At 31.4% G+C, this 15,928-nt stretch overlaps 3 protein-coding genes across 3 annotated transcripts; 2 read left to right on the forward strand and 1 right to left on the reverse strand.

Annotated features, from left to right (window-relative positions):
- The first annotated feature begins 1,506 nt into the window (after positions 1-1,506).
- ELF4A (protein EARLY FLOWERING 4a) lies at positions 1,507-2,506 on the forward strand. Its single transcript, NM_001355644.1, has one exon. It carries the CDS (start codon positions 1,606-1,608, stop codon positions 2,008-2,010), a length of 405 nt encoding a protein of 134 aa, NP_001342573.1. The 5' UTR covers positions 1,507-1,605; the 3' UTR covers positions 2,011-2,506.
- Positions 2,507-3,009: 503 nt separating this feature from the next.
- Positions 3,010-6,300, reverse strand: CYP26 (peptidyl-prolyl cis-trans isomerase CYP26). The gene is made up of 7 exons (NM_001255084.2): positions 6,101-6,300; positions 5,946-6,024; positions 4,564-4,611; positions 4,431-4,454; positions 4,072-4,254; positions 3,882-3,957; positions 3,010-3,444 (listed from the first exon to the last, which is right to left on the reverse strand). The coding sequence occupies exons 1-7, from the start codon at positions 6,266-6,268 to the stop codon at positions 3,306-3,308; spliced, it is 717 nt and encodes a 238-aa protein (NP_001242013.2). The 5' UTR covers positions 6,269-6,300; the 3' UTR covers positions 3,010-3,305.
- A 4,775-nt stretch (positions 6,301-11,075) lies between these two features.
- LOC100803435 (phosphoinositide phospholipase C 6) lies at positions 11,076-15,658 on the forward strand. Its single transcript, XM_041006885.1, has 10 exons — positions 11,076-11,232; positions 11,342-11,716; positions 12,337-12,539; positions 12,679-12,814; positions 12,944-13,180; positions 13,322-13,539; positions 13,642-13,759; positions 14,190-14,342; positions 14,423-14,509; positions 15,090-15,658. The coding sequence occupies exons 1-10, from the start codon at positions 11,197-11,199 to the stop codon at positions 15,387-15,389; spliced, it is 1,863 nt and encodes a 620-aa protein (XP_040862819.1). The 5' UTR covers positions 11,076-11,196; the 3' UTR covers positions 15,390-15,658.
- The last annotated feature ends 270 nt before the right edge of the window (positions 15,659-15,928 follow it).

Below are 15,928 nucleotides of genomic sequence, written 5' to 3' on the forward strand. Positions count from 1 at the left end.
ATTAAAATGTTAATAAATTTTAATCAAATTAAATTAGGGATGACAAAACAAATTGAATTAAGCGAATCAAATCACATTGACAGGACATATATATATATATATATATATATATATATATATATATTTTAGAAGATGTAAATATTAGTAGGTATTTATGGTTTGGGTTATCACTTTGTATTTTTTTAAAATTTATAATATTGTTCAAAAATAAAAATACATATTTTTTATTATTTTTATATTATTTTATAAATTTAATTTCTCCAATACTTATAGAAAAAATTATATTAAAATAAAATTTAGAATAAATAATTAATATAGTTTAAGTTTTTCAACTAAATTTGCTCCTCTTAACAAAAAAACTAAATTTATTTATTTGAATTAATTCTATAAAATAAAATATATTTTTTTATTTTTAACGAACCAGCCTATCAACTCACTAATTCACCCTTAAGTGAGACATACTAGAAATTTTAACCCACTGTTAAAAGACCGGTGAGCCCACCCTAACCAATTTCTGGCACACATTAGTAGCCTGACGACCAAATCAGGTTGGACTTACGACCCCTAAATTAAATACTACTTGTTTGAATAAAATTTTATAAACAGAATAACATTAATTAATTTAAAGTGGCCTCAAATGGTATTCTTTCGAACTTTTGACTTTTTCTTCTAAGTTATTATCTTTCCTTTTCCTTACTTTTCTGCCACCTGTGAAGTTATGATGTGGTGGACATTTCACGCGCCCATGGCTAATCGCGTGAGTATCAGGTCCATGTGCGAATGTGTGATTCTCTCTCTTAGATCCAATTATATTGCTAAAGGGGGCTCATATTCTTCGATATCCCAATTCGGCTAAATGCCGCATATTTAACTTTATAATATAAACAATGTTACTCTAATATTTAAATAATAATCTTCTAAAATAAAATCGAAAAGCGTATATATGAAGTGTGTTTTTTCTTAAATAAAAAGATTAAAATTATCAAACATTTTAATTTAAAATAAAAAGTAAATACTTTATCAATACACTGTTGTTGTCGTTAGTTCGAGTTAAGTTTAAATATGTTAAACAAGTTTCAAAATTTTAGTTTTTTCTTTTTGATATCAAATCTTCTTAAGATATTTTCTTTTTCGAAGTTATACTCTTGTTTAGTAAATGAAAAATTGATCTTTTTCAGTTGTTATTTTATTAAACAAAATTTTAATACAAAAAATCATGAATTCACCAGGTTTAAGTTAAACAAAACCATTATAGATAATGAACGTTTTTTTAAATATGTAATATAATTGCATATTATATTTAAAATTTAAATTTATTTAAATTTTAAACTACTAATTAAACTAAAATATCTGTATAACACTTGATGCATTGACTCAGAAGATATTATGATACAAAAGTTGCCTGAGAATACTTTGCCCTTGGATGAAAAAGACCATTGTTGATGTGAATCTCTTGAATAATAACATGATTGCCCCTGCAGTGTTGTGTATATATAAGATTGCCCCAGCAAGGTTTGAACTCACGCACAAAACTTGCAATGTCTGTCTCAACAAGATTTGGTTGAGTCTTCCTTTTCTCCTCCTTTTGTGTTTCATGCACAGCACATGAACTCATCCTCCTCCGCCGCAGAGTCCACCATGGAAGACCGCCGCTCGAAGAAGCACCACCGCCGTCACCGCCACCACCCCGCCACGACGACAACAACCTTGAGCACGACGACCGGGGAGTCGGACGGGGAGGTGGAGGAGGCGGAGGACGGCGACCCGGAGGCGTGGGTCACCCTGAACAAGGGGTTCCGGCAGGTGCAGTCGGTGCTGGACCGGAACCGGCTACTGATTCAGCAGGTGAACGAGAACCAGCAGTCTCGGATGCACGACAACATGGTAAAAAACGTGTCCCTCATTCAGGAACTCAACGGCAACATCTCCAAGGTTGTCTCTCTCTACTCTGATCTCAACACCAATTTCTCCAACGTTTGCCAACAACGCTCCAAAAACTCCTCCAAATAAGTCAATTCAAAAGGTTCTTCCTAAGTAATGTTTCGTGTCTGTGTCCTCTGTCTATGTCTATTGCGTATGTGTCTGTTGTTGAAGTTGAAGAATTTGTGATGGTAATTTTGGGCTTTGTTTTGTCATCAATTGTCGATAAGGACGGTGAAAAGGCGAAGCATTGTATCGTCCTCTTTACTTCTTTTTCTTTTCTTTTCTTTTTATATAAAAAAAAAAGTTTAGGTGAGTCGAGTTCGAAGCTCACAAAGGTTCAGACCTCAAGCTCAAAGAACACTTACAACATTATTTACATATTACCTACCAACAAATGTCACAGCAGAAATCAGAACTCACGTTCTTTGGGGAATTGTGTTCCTTTCTTATCAAGTGGACCGTCCTTCCCTTCTTTCTCTACACATACTACTATATTGTCGCGTCCTACCATTGAATAGTAACTCCAATCTCTCTGTACTTCTAAATCAATAAATTAACTTGTCATTGGATAACTTGATCATGATCATTGCTTGTGAATGGATAATTGATCCTCTCTCAGTTGCATTCTTTATTTATTTATTGTTATAGAAAGGACTAGTTTGGTTAAATATGAGAGGTTACATAACATTTCTAAAAGCTTTGATCTTCAGAGTGACTAACTGACCACTTAAAGATCAACGGGAATTGAATCTAATAGGAGGAGTTAGTCTCCTAATAATGTAATGAACCAAAGCTCGAAACTCTACTAAAAAGTGTTCACATTTAGTTTTCAACTGTGTCACCAACAATGTTGCTTTCAAAGGAGGATACTTTAAAGAAAAAAAAAAACTGACCACTTAAAGGAGTATAACACTTTTGGAGTGCAATGTCGTATTTGTGATAAATCTGGATAATGATGGCATCTGCCTTTTTCACAGGAGAAAGAAAAAGAACGTTTTGTTTATATTATTTTATTTTATAATGGGCCATTTGTACTTCGGATTTAAATTGCAGTGGTGGAAGTGGAAAATGTAGCAAAAGACATGGTATATGATGCACTTGAATAAATAATTTATCCTCGTACCTACTACATTTAAAAAAAAAAAAATAGTTCAGAAAACGCACTTCAGCCTGATGTATATTGTTAATGAGTACCCACTCTGGCAATCCCTAATAAAACTCCTTCCCTAGGAGCAAGACTAGTGTAGACAAGCAAAATAGCATCAATATAGCCTTAAATTACACGAACATCTGCAAACTTATTCATTCACTAAATGATGAAGTATGCACACCGAATTTGTGAATCATGGCTGTGGAATCAATCTCAACTTGTATAAACCATGTCATGAAGTTAATTCTCCACTGTCTAATATGACAACCTTGTTCTTTGGCGAGCCGCTTTCACTTCCTTCTGCTTCAATCTTGTACAAAACATCCATACCGGAAAGTACCTTGCCAAATACGACATGGCGTCCATCCAGCCTTCCAAGAAACAAACGGAGGCATGTCAGATTGTGAGCTTGTGAAAAGGCCACAACAGTAGTAATGAATGAAAACTTGAAAAGTTAACTTTTCTTCTTAGGCTCTTTTTCATAGACATAAATTTTTTGAAAACGTTTTTATTTTATATTAGGAAGTTCAATCATGAGTGTCTAAAGTTCAGACTTGTACTCATTTATGTTTTAAAATAAAATCCATTCTTAATAACTGAAAGGAAAAATCCGATGGGCACAAAATGGAATAAACTTTTCTTTTCAACCAAAATTAGAATCATATCTTATTCCAAGAAAATAAAATCATTAAGAAAAATTCATATTTATAGCTGTCACTGTAAGGTTTTCATAAGAAGCTAATATACCAAAATTCAACAACTTTCAAGAGCATGCACAGAATAAGTAACTCAAGTGATTTGAAATTACCAGCTGGTTTTAACTGTTGTAATGAAGAACTGGGAGCCATTGGTGTCTTCCCCAGAATTTGCCATGGATAAGTATCCTGAAAAGTGCCAATCATGCAGCAAAGGTGAACAGGAGAAATAATATAAAATTTATTAATATTGTCATATTTATGGATATAATGGAATATCAGTAACAAAAGCAGTGATCTTACCCGGTCCGGTATGCTTCAGCTTAAAGTTTTCATCAGCAAACTTATCACCATAGATTGATTCTCCACCTCTTCCATCACCACGGGTGAAATCACCCCCTTGGACCATAAAGCTCGGTATAATCCTATGGAATGTGCTCCCTTTATAATGAAGAGACTTCCCACTTCTTCCCACTCCTTTCTCTCCTGAAATGAGATGCTGTTCAAATTTGTAGTTCTTACTACCAAGGGAATTATACATATCAAGATTGATTCCAACTGATCACTATAGAACAAGAAAGGGAGAAAACCATCATCAGCATAAGTAGTGGCTGCTCCACTTTAACGTCGAATAAAGAAAGTAACAATAGTTGCAGAGCTACCTGTACAAAGCGCTCGAAAGTTTTCTGCACAAAAGGGATGCTAAGATTAGTAATCAATTCCTTCACATGAAACCAATATCTGTCTAAATATACATCTGTAGCATATAATTCATTATGCTATAGAATACCATACCTGCAGTTTTCGGTACTGTGTTCCCATAAAGGCCCATGACTATGCGACCTGAATCAAGAAACAACATTTTTAGTGTTTGAGTGACCCACTTGAGATCATAAAGTGATGGTATAATAACTAAGGCCTAAACCATTAAGAACATAACAACCAAGGCAGAAAAAATGGGGAAAATTCCAGCTCTACCTTCTTCAACAATAGTGGATATGATGTAATAAGACAGATGCAGTCAAGACGGCAGTACTAATAACTGCTTTGCATAGGCTTAAATATGTTTTTGGTTTTGGTAAGTTAGCGTTTTTTTTTTTTTTTTTCATTTTTGGTTCCTGTAAGTTTATTATTCTAATCTTAGTCCCTGTAAGTTGACACTTTTCCAATTTTGGTCCCTTTAAGATATTTTGCTTAATTTTAGTTCCTGTAAGTTTACGTTTATCCAATTTCGGTCTTTGAAAAATTCTAATTATTTCATTTATAGTCACCATAAATTCGCGCTTACAAGGACCAAAATTGAAAAAATGCAAACTTACAAGGACTAAAAATGAACAAAATATCTTATAGTGATCAAAATTGAAAAGACTCAAACTTACAAGGATTAAAATTAGAAAAATGAACTTACATGGACCAAAAATGAAAAAAAACACTAACTTACAGAGACCAAAAACATATTTAAGCCATTTGCATATGTAAATTCTTGAAGGTGAGATCAGCTACATAGATCACATAACATTATTTGATTTGGGAAAAGAACAGATTTTTACAGATATTATTTACCATGAGATTCATCTTAACAACTTCCCCCTATAGCCCTTCTTGGTCTCCACTCTCCCCAAAACATGTTATGACTAAGTGTCACTAAATCATTCAGATGGCAACAGGGTCAGACTGACATAGAGCAACTTTAATGGGTCGAAAAAGTTTGCATTTTAGACTTCCGTGAAATAGAACTACCCAGGTATCCTTTATTTTCCACTTTCCAATTCCATGATATATGTTGAGAAATGCTATCTCGTAAAAACACACAAGTTGAAATATGTGTTCACTCACTCTCAAAATGACACAAATCCCTATCCAATCCTCCATCACAATATGCAAGATGGTGCCATCATGTGCAATTCCATTTCAGAATCAAATAACCCTTATTTTCCTCGCACCATACTTGAGAATATCATGGCAAACCTCTTCAGATGCACAACACAATTTGTTTAAGTATAATTCTCAAAGGAAACCAGTGAGTGATGTGTCGATTTAATGCATCTAAAAATCCCTGCTTACACTAAATTTACTATCAAATTCCAAATCATTGTCCAAAAATAATTGCCATAATCCAACAGATGCAAAGCATTGACACACATAAAAAATCGTACTTTATAAGGAATGAAGCATACCCGCTAATTTGCCATGGATCTGAATATCAAAATACACCTTGTGGGTGACACCCTCCAAATCCTGTTCCAAAGGGGTATCCTACAGAACATGGAAAAGGGGTTAATAGTGAGAGAAGGAATTGAAGAAAGAGAGAGGCAGAAAGATGAATCCTTACAGCGCTATGCTGTTGAGTTGCGATGAAGTTACTACTGCGAGAGGAAGGGTTGTTGTTGGTGGTTCCTTTGTCTACGAAGTTGAGCTGCAAGAAAGCTATGGTGGCGCATAGGAAGAAAAGCCATAAGAGACAAACCAAAATCAGCGTTCCAGTTCCTCTAGAGGCCATTACAGGCAGATCCAACAAAACATCAATCTATTGCTAAACATAGTTTGTTCTCTACCAATTATTATAGCTATAATTTTGATTTCTTCATATGTTTTGGGATATTTTCGTTTTGTTCCTAATCTTCAAGAGGTAAAAAAATAAACTGACAATGTAGATTTTATCCTTTTAATAATGATTTCTGATTAAACTTAAATAAAAAAAAAACAAAGAATTTTCACTTTCAAATTCTACATCTATAAAAAAAACTCTAATATAAAAGAAAAAGTTTTACTCTTTAGTTAAGTTCTGAATAAATATCAATCAACATTTCATTGAATTATTTTTTTATATTTTTTTAATTATTTATCCAATTCTCAATTATGACAAAAAAATAAAAAATAATTTTTTTTGAATAATCTACTCCCTTTAAACGTGAAATCTTCAAAAATTATTTAATTAAATAAAAAAATATCTCGAATAAATCATGATCAATATATCATCATTGAACTTTTTTAAAATCATGTAATTATTACAAAATATTTATTAGTTTTGTGTACTAATCTCTTGTAAGAAACCTTGATGTTTAAGTAGATTTTCTTTTTTTAGTAATGTTTTTTTTAATGCGACTTGAAGTCTTGAACAAAAGTATTTTTTTTTTCAAGTCTTGATGTTATTTCTTAAAAATAAAATAGTAAAATAACATATCAAAAATACCAAATGCTCCCTTTTAAAGAATAAGTTGTTCTTAACAAGTTAATAAATCAATCCAAAACATGAAATGCTTTTAAATCTATTGAGTGTTATAATATTATTAGATTTTTAGGTAAATAGGTATTTTTGTCCCTTAATGTATAATTTATTGACACATGCGTCCTGAAAATATAAAATTTAGTCTCTGAAAGTTTAAAAAGTGTGACAAATATATCTGACTAGATTGGATGAAAATGTCGATAAAATATTATTTTTTGGATGTATATGTGACTGGATTGGATGAAAATGTCGAAAATATTATGTTTAAACATTATATTAATTTATCAAAATAAACATTGTAAAAGTGTTCTAATCATTACATTTTTTTAAAATTATAATAATTAGTCACAATCTACTATAAATAAAATAAAAGATAAATATATCTCATATTTCACTTCTTTGAGACTATTTTATTAATGATAACGGATAGAGCTTAACGTTCGAATATATTTGTTGCACTTTTTACATTTTTGAGAACTGAATTTTGTATTTTTATCTTTCAGAGACACATTTGTCTGCAAATTACACATTTAGGGACAAAAGTGACTATTTACCTATTCCTATTCCCATAGAGTGGAAAGACCAAAAGTCAAAAAAAATATTTATGAAAAATATGTTCCTATATTGACAATTAGAAATGATTACGTTCACAATGATTTCAATGACAAACTCATCCCCTTGTATCACGTAGGCTATTTTATTAATGAACAAAATTTAATAGTCAAATATATTTGTCGCACTTTTTACATTTTTGGAAACTAAATTTTATATTTTCATCTTTTAGGAACACATTTGTCAGCGGATTACACATTTAAGAATAAAAGTGACTATTTACCCATTCTGATTCCCAGAGAGTGGCAAAACGAAAAAGTCAAAAAAAATATTATATGATAAATATGTCAATTTGTTATCAATTAGAGATTATCACATTAACAATTATTTCAGTAACAAATTCATCCCTCTGTGTTACATAGTCTATTTTATTAACCGTGTTGGAAGAAAGTTAACGGTTGAATATATTTATTCTTTTTACACTTTTGGGAATTAAATTTTGTATTTTCATCTTTTAGAGGCACATTTATCTATAAATTATACATTTAAGAACAAAAGTAACTATTTTACCTTAAATTTTTTTGTTATCTGAATGTTCTTTGCGCCAAAATTAGCCATAAACATGTACTTTCACTTTAAAAGAGATAAGTCAAACTATGTATTTAATAAATATAGTATTGAATACATTTCATTGTTTTTCAATCATAATTTTTCATAAAAATGTTGACAATTAATATTTTAAGAGAAGTCAACAATGTTGTTATTTAATTAGCTTAGCATGGGTCTGCAAATTTTATCTTCTCTCCAATGTACTGTAGTTCTTAAATTAGTAAAAACTTATAAGCGGTCTCTAAGATATTAAATGCCTTCAATTTAGTCTCTTGAGTGCATGTTCGAATTTTAATTTAGAAAACTTAAAAGTACTTTTACTTAAAAAAATAATATTTATTTATTTATTTATTTATTTTGTGTATTATAATTCTCAATTGTGCATTAAAATTTGTAAAAATACTTTTCAAACTTTTATCTAAAAATTGCCTAAGTTGGTATATTTTACTAATACTTGATTCAAAGACTAATTTGAAAGTTTTTTAATATTTGAGCGAATATGTAACATAAATTTTAATACTTAAATAATTAATTACATAATTAGTATTTTAATTTGTACATTGCATAAAATAAATGTTTATTTTATACTATTAAAGCCTATAATTTATAATAAATAAATATTTCCCATTATATAAATTTTATTATAATTAAAATCTATAATAAAGAAATTTGTTAGCATGTAAAATATATTTTAAATTTATGATAAATAATTTATATTGTGATATAATGTAATTTTAATTATCGATATTTTTTCTAAAAAATTATTCAAATTTAAGTTAGAAATAAAGTTATTAAAAATGATCATTAAATTTGAAGAGATAAGAATTTAAATTCAGTATAAGACGATATATCGTATTATATTATATAGGCTAAATTTTAAATTTTCTATTTTCACAAAATTTCAATTTTGATCTTCTTATTAAAACATAAATATGATTATTGTTTAATTAAATTAAGTAAAAGTTAATTAAAAACAAAAATAAAATGAAAGGAAATCTGGCGCTGCACCCTCCACGAATTAAACAAAAAAAATTAATGGCACTCCTCCTCCACCCTCCGCGACGTCGGCGTCATTGTCTTCCAGCGCAAGTTCTGCTGCAAACCCCTCGGCGCCTCTGTCTCCGTTGACCACATATACCTCGTCAATCTCCAACTGACTTTGAAAATGGTTTTTAATATTCTGTTATGTTACATCCTATTAAATTATTTAATTGACAATAAAATTTAAGATAATAAATTATGAAGTATAGACATAAAATGTTCAAAATATAAAAAAATCGTGTTAGTGTTTGACACGGACGCACGTCGGACATCAAATACAATAAAGAATTAAGGTGTGTGCTTCATAAATCATAAGAGAAACAACATTCAAATTCGAACGTAAGGAAACAAAGACTTAGACTGAAATTTCTCTTCATTATGTAAGAGAAAGAAGAATACTTAAAAGTTGAAATTGGTAGCTTATTCAATCTCATGTTTATTTAACTTTTGATCTCATAAATCCAACTTGATAGTTACGTGACAAAAATTAGACTTTAAAGCAGTAAAATAAACTAGGCCGGCTTGGCTCGTGACTGAACATGCATTTATACTAGTCTTTATTGGCACCAACAAATTCCAGCTTTTGTCATATCGCAATTTCAAGACTGTGTGATTCGCTAAAAATATTCAAATCAAATTATCCAGAGGTATATACATATTTGCAGAGTGACTTCTGAAGCTGCGTTTGATTTTCCCTTTAAAAAATGAAACGGACGTTCTGTCCAATAACAACACAAATCATGTACCAACCAACATCCATGTATTGACTTAACGTGTACTGATCTTAATATAAAATTTTTAAATTATAAGGGTGTTTGGTTTGGTTGTTTTTTATTTTTATTTTTACTAAAAATAGAAATTACTAAAAATAAAAAATAAAAATGTGTTTGGTTGGATTTCTAAAAACATTTGCAGTGAAAATGAAAATAGAAAACAACCAGAAAATGAAAACAATAAATATTCATTTTCAGTGTTTTCAGTTTAAAAGAAACCTCATTTCGCGTAAAATGAAATTACGGTGACAATGAATGTAATTTTAAACAAATCTAAAAATACAAAAAGACAAGAAGTCAATATATAATAAATTTTCAGTATTTTTATTTCATGAAAATAAAAAATAAAAAGTCAAACCAAACATATTTTCAGAATTATAATCTTTTGAAAATGAAAACAGTTTTCAAAAAATAAAAACAAAAAATAAAAATACAAACCAAACACACCTTTTTTAAACACTATACCATCACTTTGTTGCTTTAAAAAAAAACACATATACTGCTTTATGCGATTTAATTAGTGACTGTCTGGTATAACTAATATTTCAGTAAGTCAATACATTAACCTAGTCAATGAACAATTCTAGGTTTGAATATGAAAACATTAACAACCTTTGACGTTTTCCCACGATCAGAGCATATTTCCATTTTTCTATTAATTTTTCCCCTATGATCCCTCCCGCCCTCCCATAGCACATGAATTAATTGGTACAAAATTATTTTAAGTTGAATCAAATCAATAATCTGAAATTCAAGTTTTGTATATATAATTATATTAAATTTTTGAAGAATTTTTTTTTACTGTTTATAATAGTTCCACTCAATTCAAAAAGAATTATCTCCCATAAAAATACCAATATTTTGTAAAAGAAAAAAATACACCATGTGAACATACAACATAGTCCTTAATTTTATCAGAAGTTGTAATCTCAGTTTTATTCAGAAAGTTAGTACAACAAACATTTATTGAATGGCCGGACAATACACTGTAATGACTGTATCAACTTAAATTAAAATAATCTTTCAGACTTTCGTTAACTACATTTTATATTTTGGTCTCCGTGACTTAATGTTTTTTAATGGCTACTCTCATGGAAAAAAAATAAAGAAACAATTTTCGTGTGTGAACATTAAATTTACCTTGTTTTCTTCGACTTCGATCGGATTCATAAATATACAGTAATCCAATCGCAGATCCGGTACAAAAACACCAACACTTACCCAATGAAAACAGAGAAAAACAGAGGCTCTGCTTCCAAGGTTGTCTCACTTGTCTTACTCTCAAAACTGCACATTTTTTTTTGTTCAATAACAAGGCATCTATTTGTTTTCTCTCTTAATTTCATTGAGAAATTTGTTTTGTTGGCAGGGCAAGGTGAGAAAGAAAATGGAAACATACATAATCAAGGTGTTAAATTTCTTGACCAAAAAAGGTGAAGTCTACAAGGCAGAGCCACCCTTGGACCTTAAGGAAGCCTTTTCCAAGTTTGCTGGAGGAGAGAATCAAATGAAGAAGGATCAGCTTCTTCGGTTCATGGTGGAACACCAGGGAGAAAATAATATTAGCACCATGGAGGATTTGGATAAAATAGTTGAAAAGTTTTTGCAACTAAGAAATTCTTGTTCTAGCACCAAAACTAGCTCCACAAGAATTGTAGATGTTTATAGGAAACAAGGATTGAGTCTCAATGACTTCATCGATTTTCTGATTCTTGATGATTTCAACGGTCCCTTGAAAGACAAGGTTTGCACTTTCTCTGACAGATTGAGGCAGAAAAATTCTGGAAATAAGCTATTGTTGTGTGCATTATAAATTCTGTCTACTTCTAGTTATGAACCATTTGCACAATGCCAAAATATACCTTGTCTAATGTCTTGTCTTGCACTGTTTATTTTCGGGTTTTGTATATATTTTTTAATGAATTTAGTTAAAATGCACTAACAATGTCATCCAATCATAGTTACCACACATGGTAAAGATTGTTTGTCTTTTGTATTGATATTTGATAGTGTAAAAATCTTTACACCAACATTGTATGAAAATTAAATTCAGGTGATCTCAAATGCTAGACAAATCTGGACAAAATGTTGCTATGCATAACTTGCAAACTGATTTTGTCTGGTCATGAGATCAGCAATAAGTGTTTGAAGCACAGAAATCTTGCTGCACCTAGAAACAAGCACAAGTTCAAAGTTCATTGGCTGTCAAAACATTCTTAAATAGCAAAAATTAATAGTAATACATGGTCTTTGTTTCATATAGTGTTTCTTTTAATGTCAATGTCTCTAGTTTGCTTTGGACATTTATAAATGAATTTATAAAATTTCACTTTTGTTGACTATATAAGTCATATATTTTTCTAGGTACATCATGATATGAATGCTCCCTTGTCACATTATTTCATGTATACGGGACACAATTCCTATCTGACTGGGAATCAACTTACCAGTGAGAGCAGTGACGAGCCAATCATAGAGGCTTTGAAACAAGGCGTACGAGTAATTGAACTAGATTTATGGCCATCCAAGTCTTCAAATAATGATGGAATTAAAGTGGTTCATGGAAGGTACTAGCTGGTTATTAAAATCATATCTTAAGAGAGTTGTTAGCAAAGGAAAAGAATAAAAAAAATAGTTCATCTTAGAGAGTTGGATGATTTCTTTCTTATATCTTCTGATCTTGTGACATTTTTGGAATCAATGCAGGACTTTTACCACTCCAGTTCCGGTATCCAAATGTCTACAATCCATAAAGGATTATGCATTTCATAAATCTGATTATCCAGTAATTCTAACTTTGGAAGACCACCTAACACCAAAACATCAGGATAAATTTGCAAAAGTAAGCACTCATTGTGAATCACCCCCTCTAAATAAGAAAAGAAAAAGGTGTCCTGTTAAATTGACATGCATGCCTGTTATTTTTAATTGCCTTTTAGCCATAGTTTTTTTTTTTTCTCTATTCATGCAGATGGCAACTGAAATATTTGGAGAAATGCTTTACTGTCCTGAGACAGATTATTTGACAGAATTCCCCTCACCAGAATCATTGAAAAAACGGATAATTATATCAACCAAACCTCCAAAGGAATATCAACAATCTGATAGTATCAGAAAACCTATGCCAAATGGAAGTGAACCATCTGAAGAAGAATCATGGGGCCCTGAATTGCCAGATTCGGTGGCTAAACTGAAAACTGAGGATAGGGTGAGTGAAGCATACATTCTTCATTTCATTAAGGAGGATTTTTTTTTTAAAATGATGATATATGCCAAAAACAAAAAAGAACTTTCATTATTTGAATCATTAGTCCTGTGCATTTATGTTTTCTCTTTTGATGGATAGCAGAATTCAAGTGATGAAGATCAGGAAGATATAAATACAAGTGATAACAAATCAAACCAACAAGGCGTGCGTCAATACAAACACTTGATTGCAATCCATGGAGGGAAATCAAAAGGTTCTATGAAGAATCGGCTGAAAGATGATGTTAAAGTTAGACGGCTAAGTTTGAGTGAGAAGAAACTCAAAAGTGCTTCCGAGTCTCATGGAGCCGACCTTATTAGGTACCTATCAAACTCATTTGAACATTGCTAGTTTGAGCTGAAGATATGGTCAGCATTTCTATAGCTAACAACACCCATGGCACACGATGTTATGCTTTCCAGGTTCACACAGAGAAATATCCTCAGAGTTTTTCCTAAAGGAGAACGTGTCAAATCGACAAATTTCAGGCCGTATATAGGGTGGCTGTATGGAGTTCAGATGGTTGCATTCAATATGCAGGTTGGAATGTTAAGACAAATCCATAAAGCAAAGTGTTTTAGATAAAATGGTGTTTTGGTATATTTTGGCTTTCTTGTTGTGGTGAAAGTGCAATCTAATATGCATGTTGAAATATTATCGAGCGCATGTTTGGGTTAAAGTTTGCAAACTTAAGTTAAATTTAAGTTAGCAAACTGAATATGCATAAACAACTCAAGTCTTTTTTCAACAAAACAAAGTTTCTTGGTAAAATTTTAATGTGCAGATGTACTTTTTGAGGGTAACTAAACATATCATGAAACTGAGTTTACTCTCCGAAAATATGTTCAGCAATCAAAAGTACTTTTGGAATGGTTAACCAAACATGCCCCAAGTCGCATGATTCATTCTTATCTAAAATGCATCTAGAATAAAAACCTTTCAGGTATTAACATTTGTTTTCTTATGACAGGGGCATGGCAAATCACTCCGGTTGATGCAGGGTATGTTCAGAGCAAATGGAGGATGTGGTTATGTTAAAAAGCCTGAATTTCTGATCCGAACACTTCCACATGAAGAGGTGTTTGATCCAAAAAAACCGCCATCAAGGAAGCAGATATTAAAAGTAAGCCTACCGTTACTCACTATGCTAAAAGGAAATTGGGTTGTTTCATAACATCTGAATATTTTCATGTTGAACAATAGGTAAAAGTATACAAAGGAGATGGCTGGAGATTAGATTTCAGCCCAACACACTTTGATCGATTCTCTCCACCCGACTTTTACACAAAGGTCAGTTGAATAATTCTCCATACATTTATTTAATAGATTTGGAGCAATATAATGTAAACTCAGGTGGACCTAGTGCCCATACCATGAGTGATCTTTCACCATCAAATTCTATACTAATTTTTCATTATTGAATATTGTTACCTAGAACAAAATCCTTTGATCCTTCTTGTCTTTTGATTTTGTAAATTCATTTGGCTGATCTCTTACTCCAATATCACTATTAAATTGGAATCCACTATCTTTAAGCTGAGCCATTTTATGCCAAGAGATTGTTTAGTGTTTACGTATATTACATATATTTGGTCACGGCTAAGAGTGTTAAAGATACTAATTAGTACAGGAAAAAATAGGACTCAAGATTTTAAATACTGGTCATGGTTGCATTGCGTTTTCATCGCGTTTGTTGGTATCATGACAAGTTGTAGACAAATGCACCAATTCGATCCCAATTGCGGTCGCAGACAGTTAAAAAATCTTTGATATTATAGCCCAAATCACGGTCGCAGACCTTTTTTAAAACTTGAGGAGAAGTATAAACTGCTATACATTTATCTTACTGTTTGATCAAATTGTTGGACAGGTAAGTATTGTTGGAGTGCCAGCTGATTGTGCCAAGAACAAAACAAGAGTAAAGACGGATACATGGTATCCTGTTTGGGATGAAGAATTTGAATTCAAATTGAGGGTTCCAGAGCTTGCTTTGCTTCGGATAGAAGTAAAGGACAAAGATAAGGGAAAAGATGACTTTGCCGGACAAACTTGTTTGCCATTATCAGAGCTAAGGCATGGATTTCGGTCAGTCCCTCTCTATGACAGAAAGGGAAAGAAATATAAATCTGTGACGCTTCTAATGCGGTTTAAGCTTGAAACTTTAAATTAATTGTAGATATCATTCATTAAAATTATGAATATGTTGTTTTGTAAAATACAATCCATGAAAAGAACCTTCTTTTAGCCAGCTAGAAACAGTAACAGAATTTTGAGGCAATCTTTCAATCTTCGACATCACATGGTTCAGTAACACGTGATTGCTTTTTGGTAATTGGCAATTTGGCATAGTCAATGGATAACTGCATGTTGCTAACTTATTTTGTTAGCTGTTTTTCAAATACTTAATTTCACAAAATTAAATCAGCTCTTCTACCTTTGTGAATAGTACACTCTAATTGTTATTGACAATTAATAGTTTTATCTGTTGAAGTTCATAGCAGCTGGTTCTCATTGTTGTTACGATAAAAATGGGAATCATTGGCTGGCTTGACTCTGCATTTTCTATTGGCAAACGTTTTTTTACTGGAAGAGTGAAATATATCCATTTTTTTTGGTATAGACCAAGAGCCAGGAGGTAGGACAACAATACCACAACAAAAACAATTATAAGAACAAAAACACGTACATTTATCTAGAATCAATTATAAG

Source organism: Glycine max, chromosome 11 (assembly GCF_000004515.6).
Source record: "Glycine max cultivar Williams 82 chromosome 11, Glycine_max_v4.0, whole genome shotgun sequence".
NCBI lineage: Eukaryota > Viridiplantae > Streptophyta > Magnoliopsida > Fabales > Fabaceae > Glycine > Glycine max.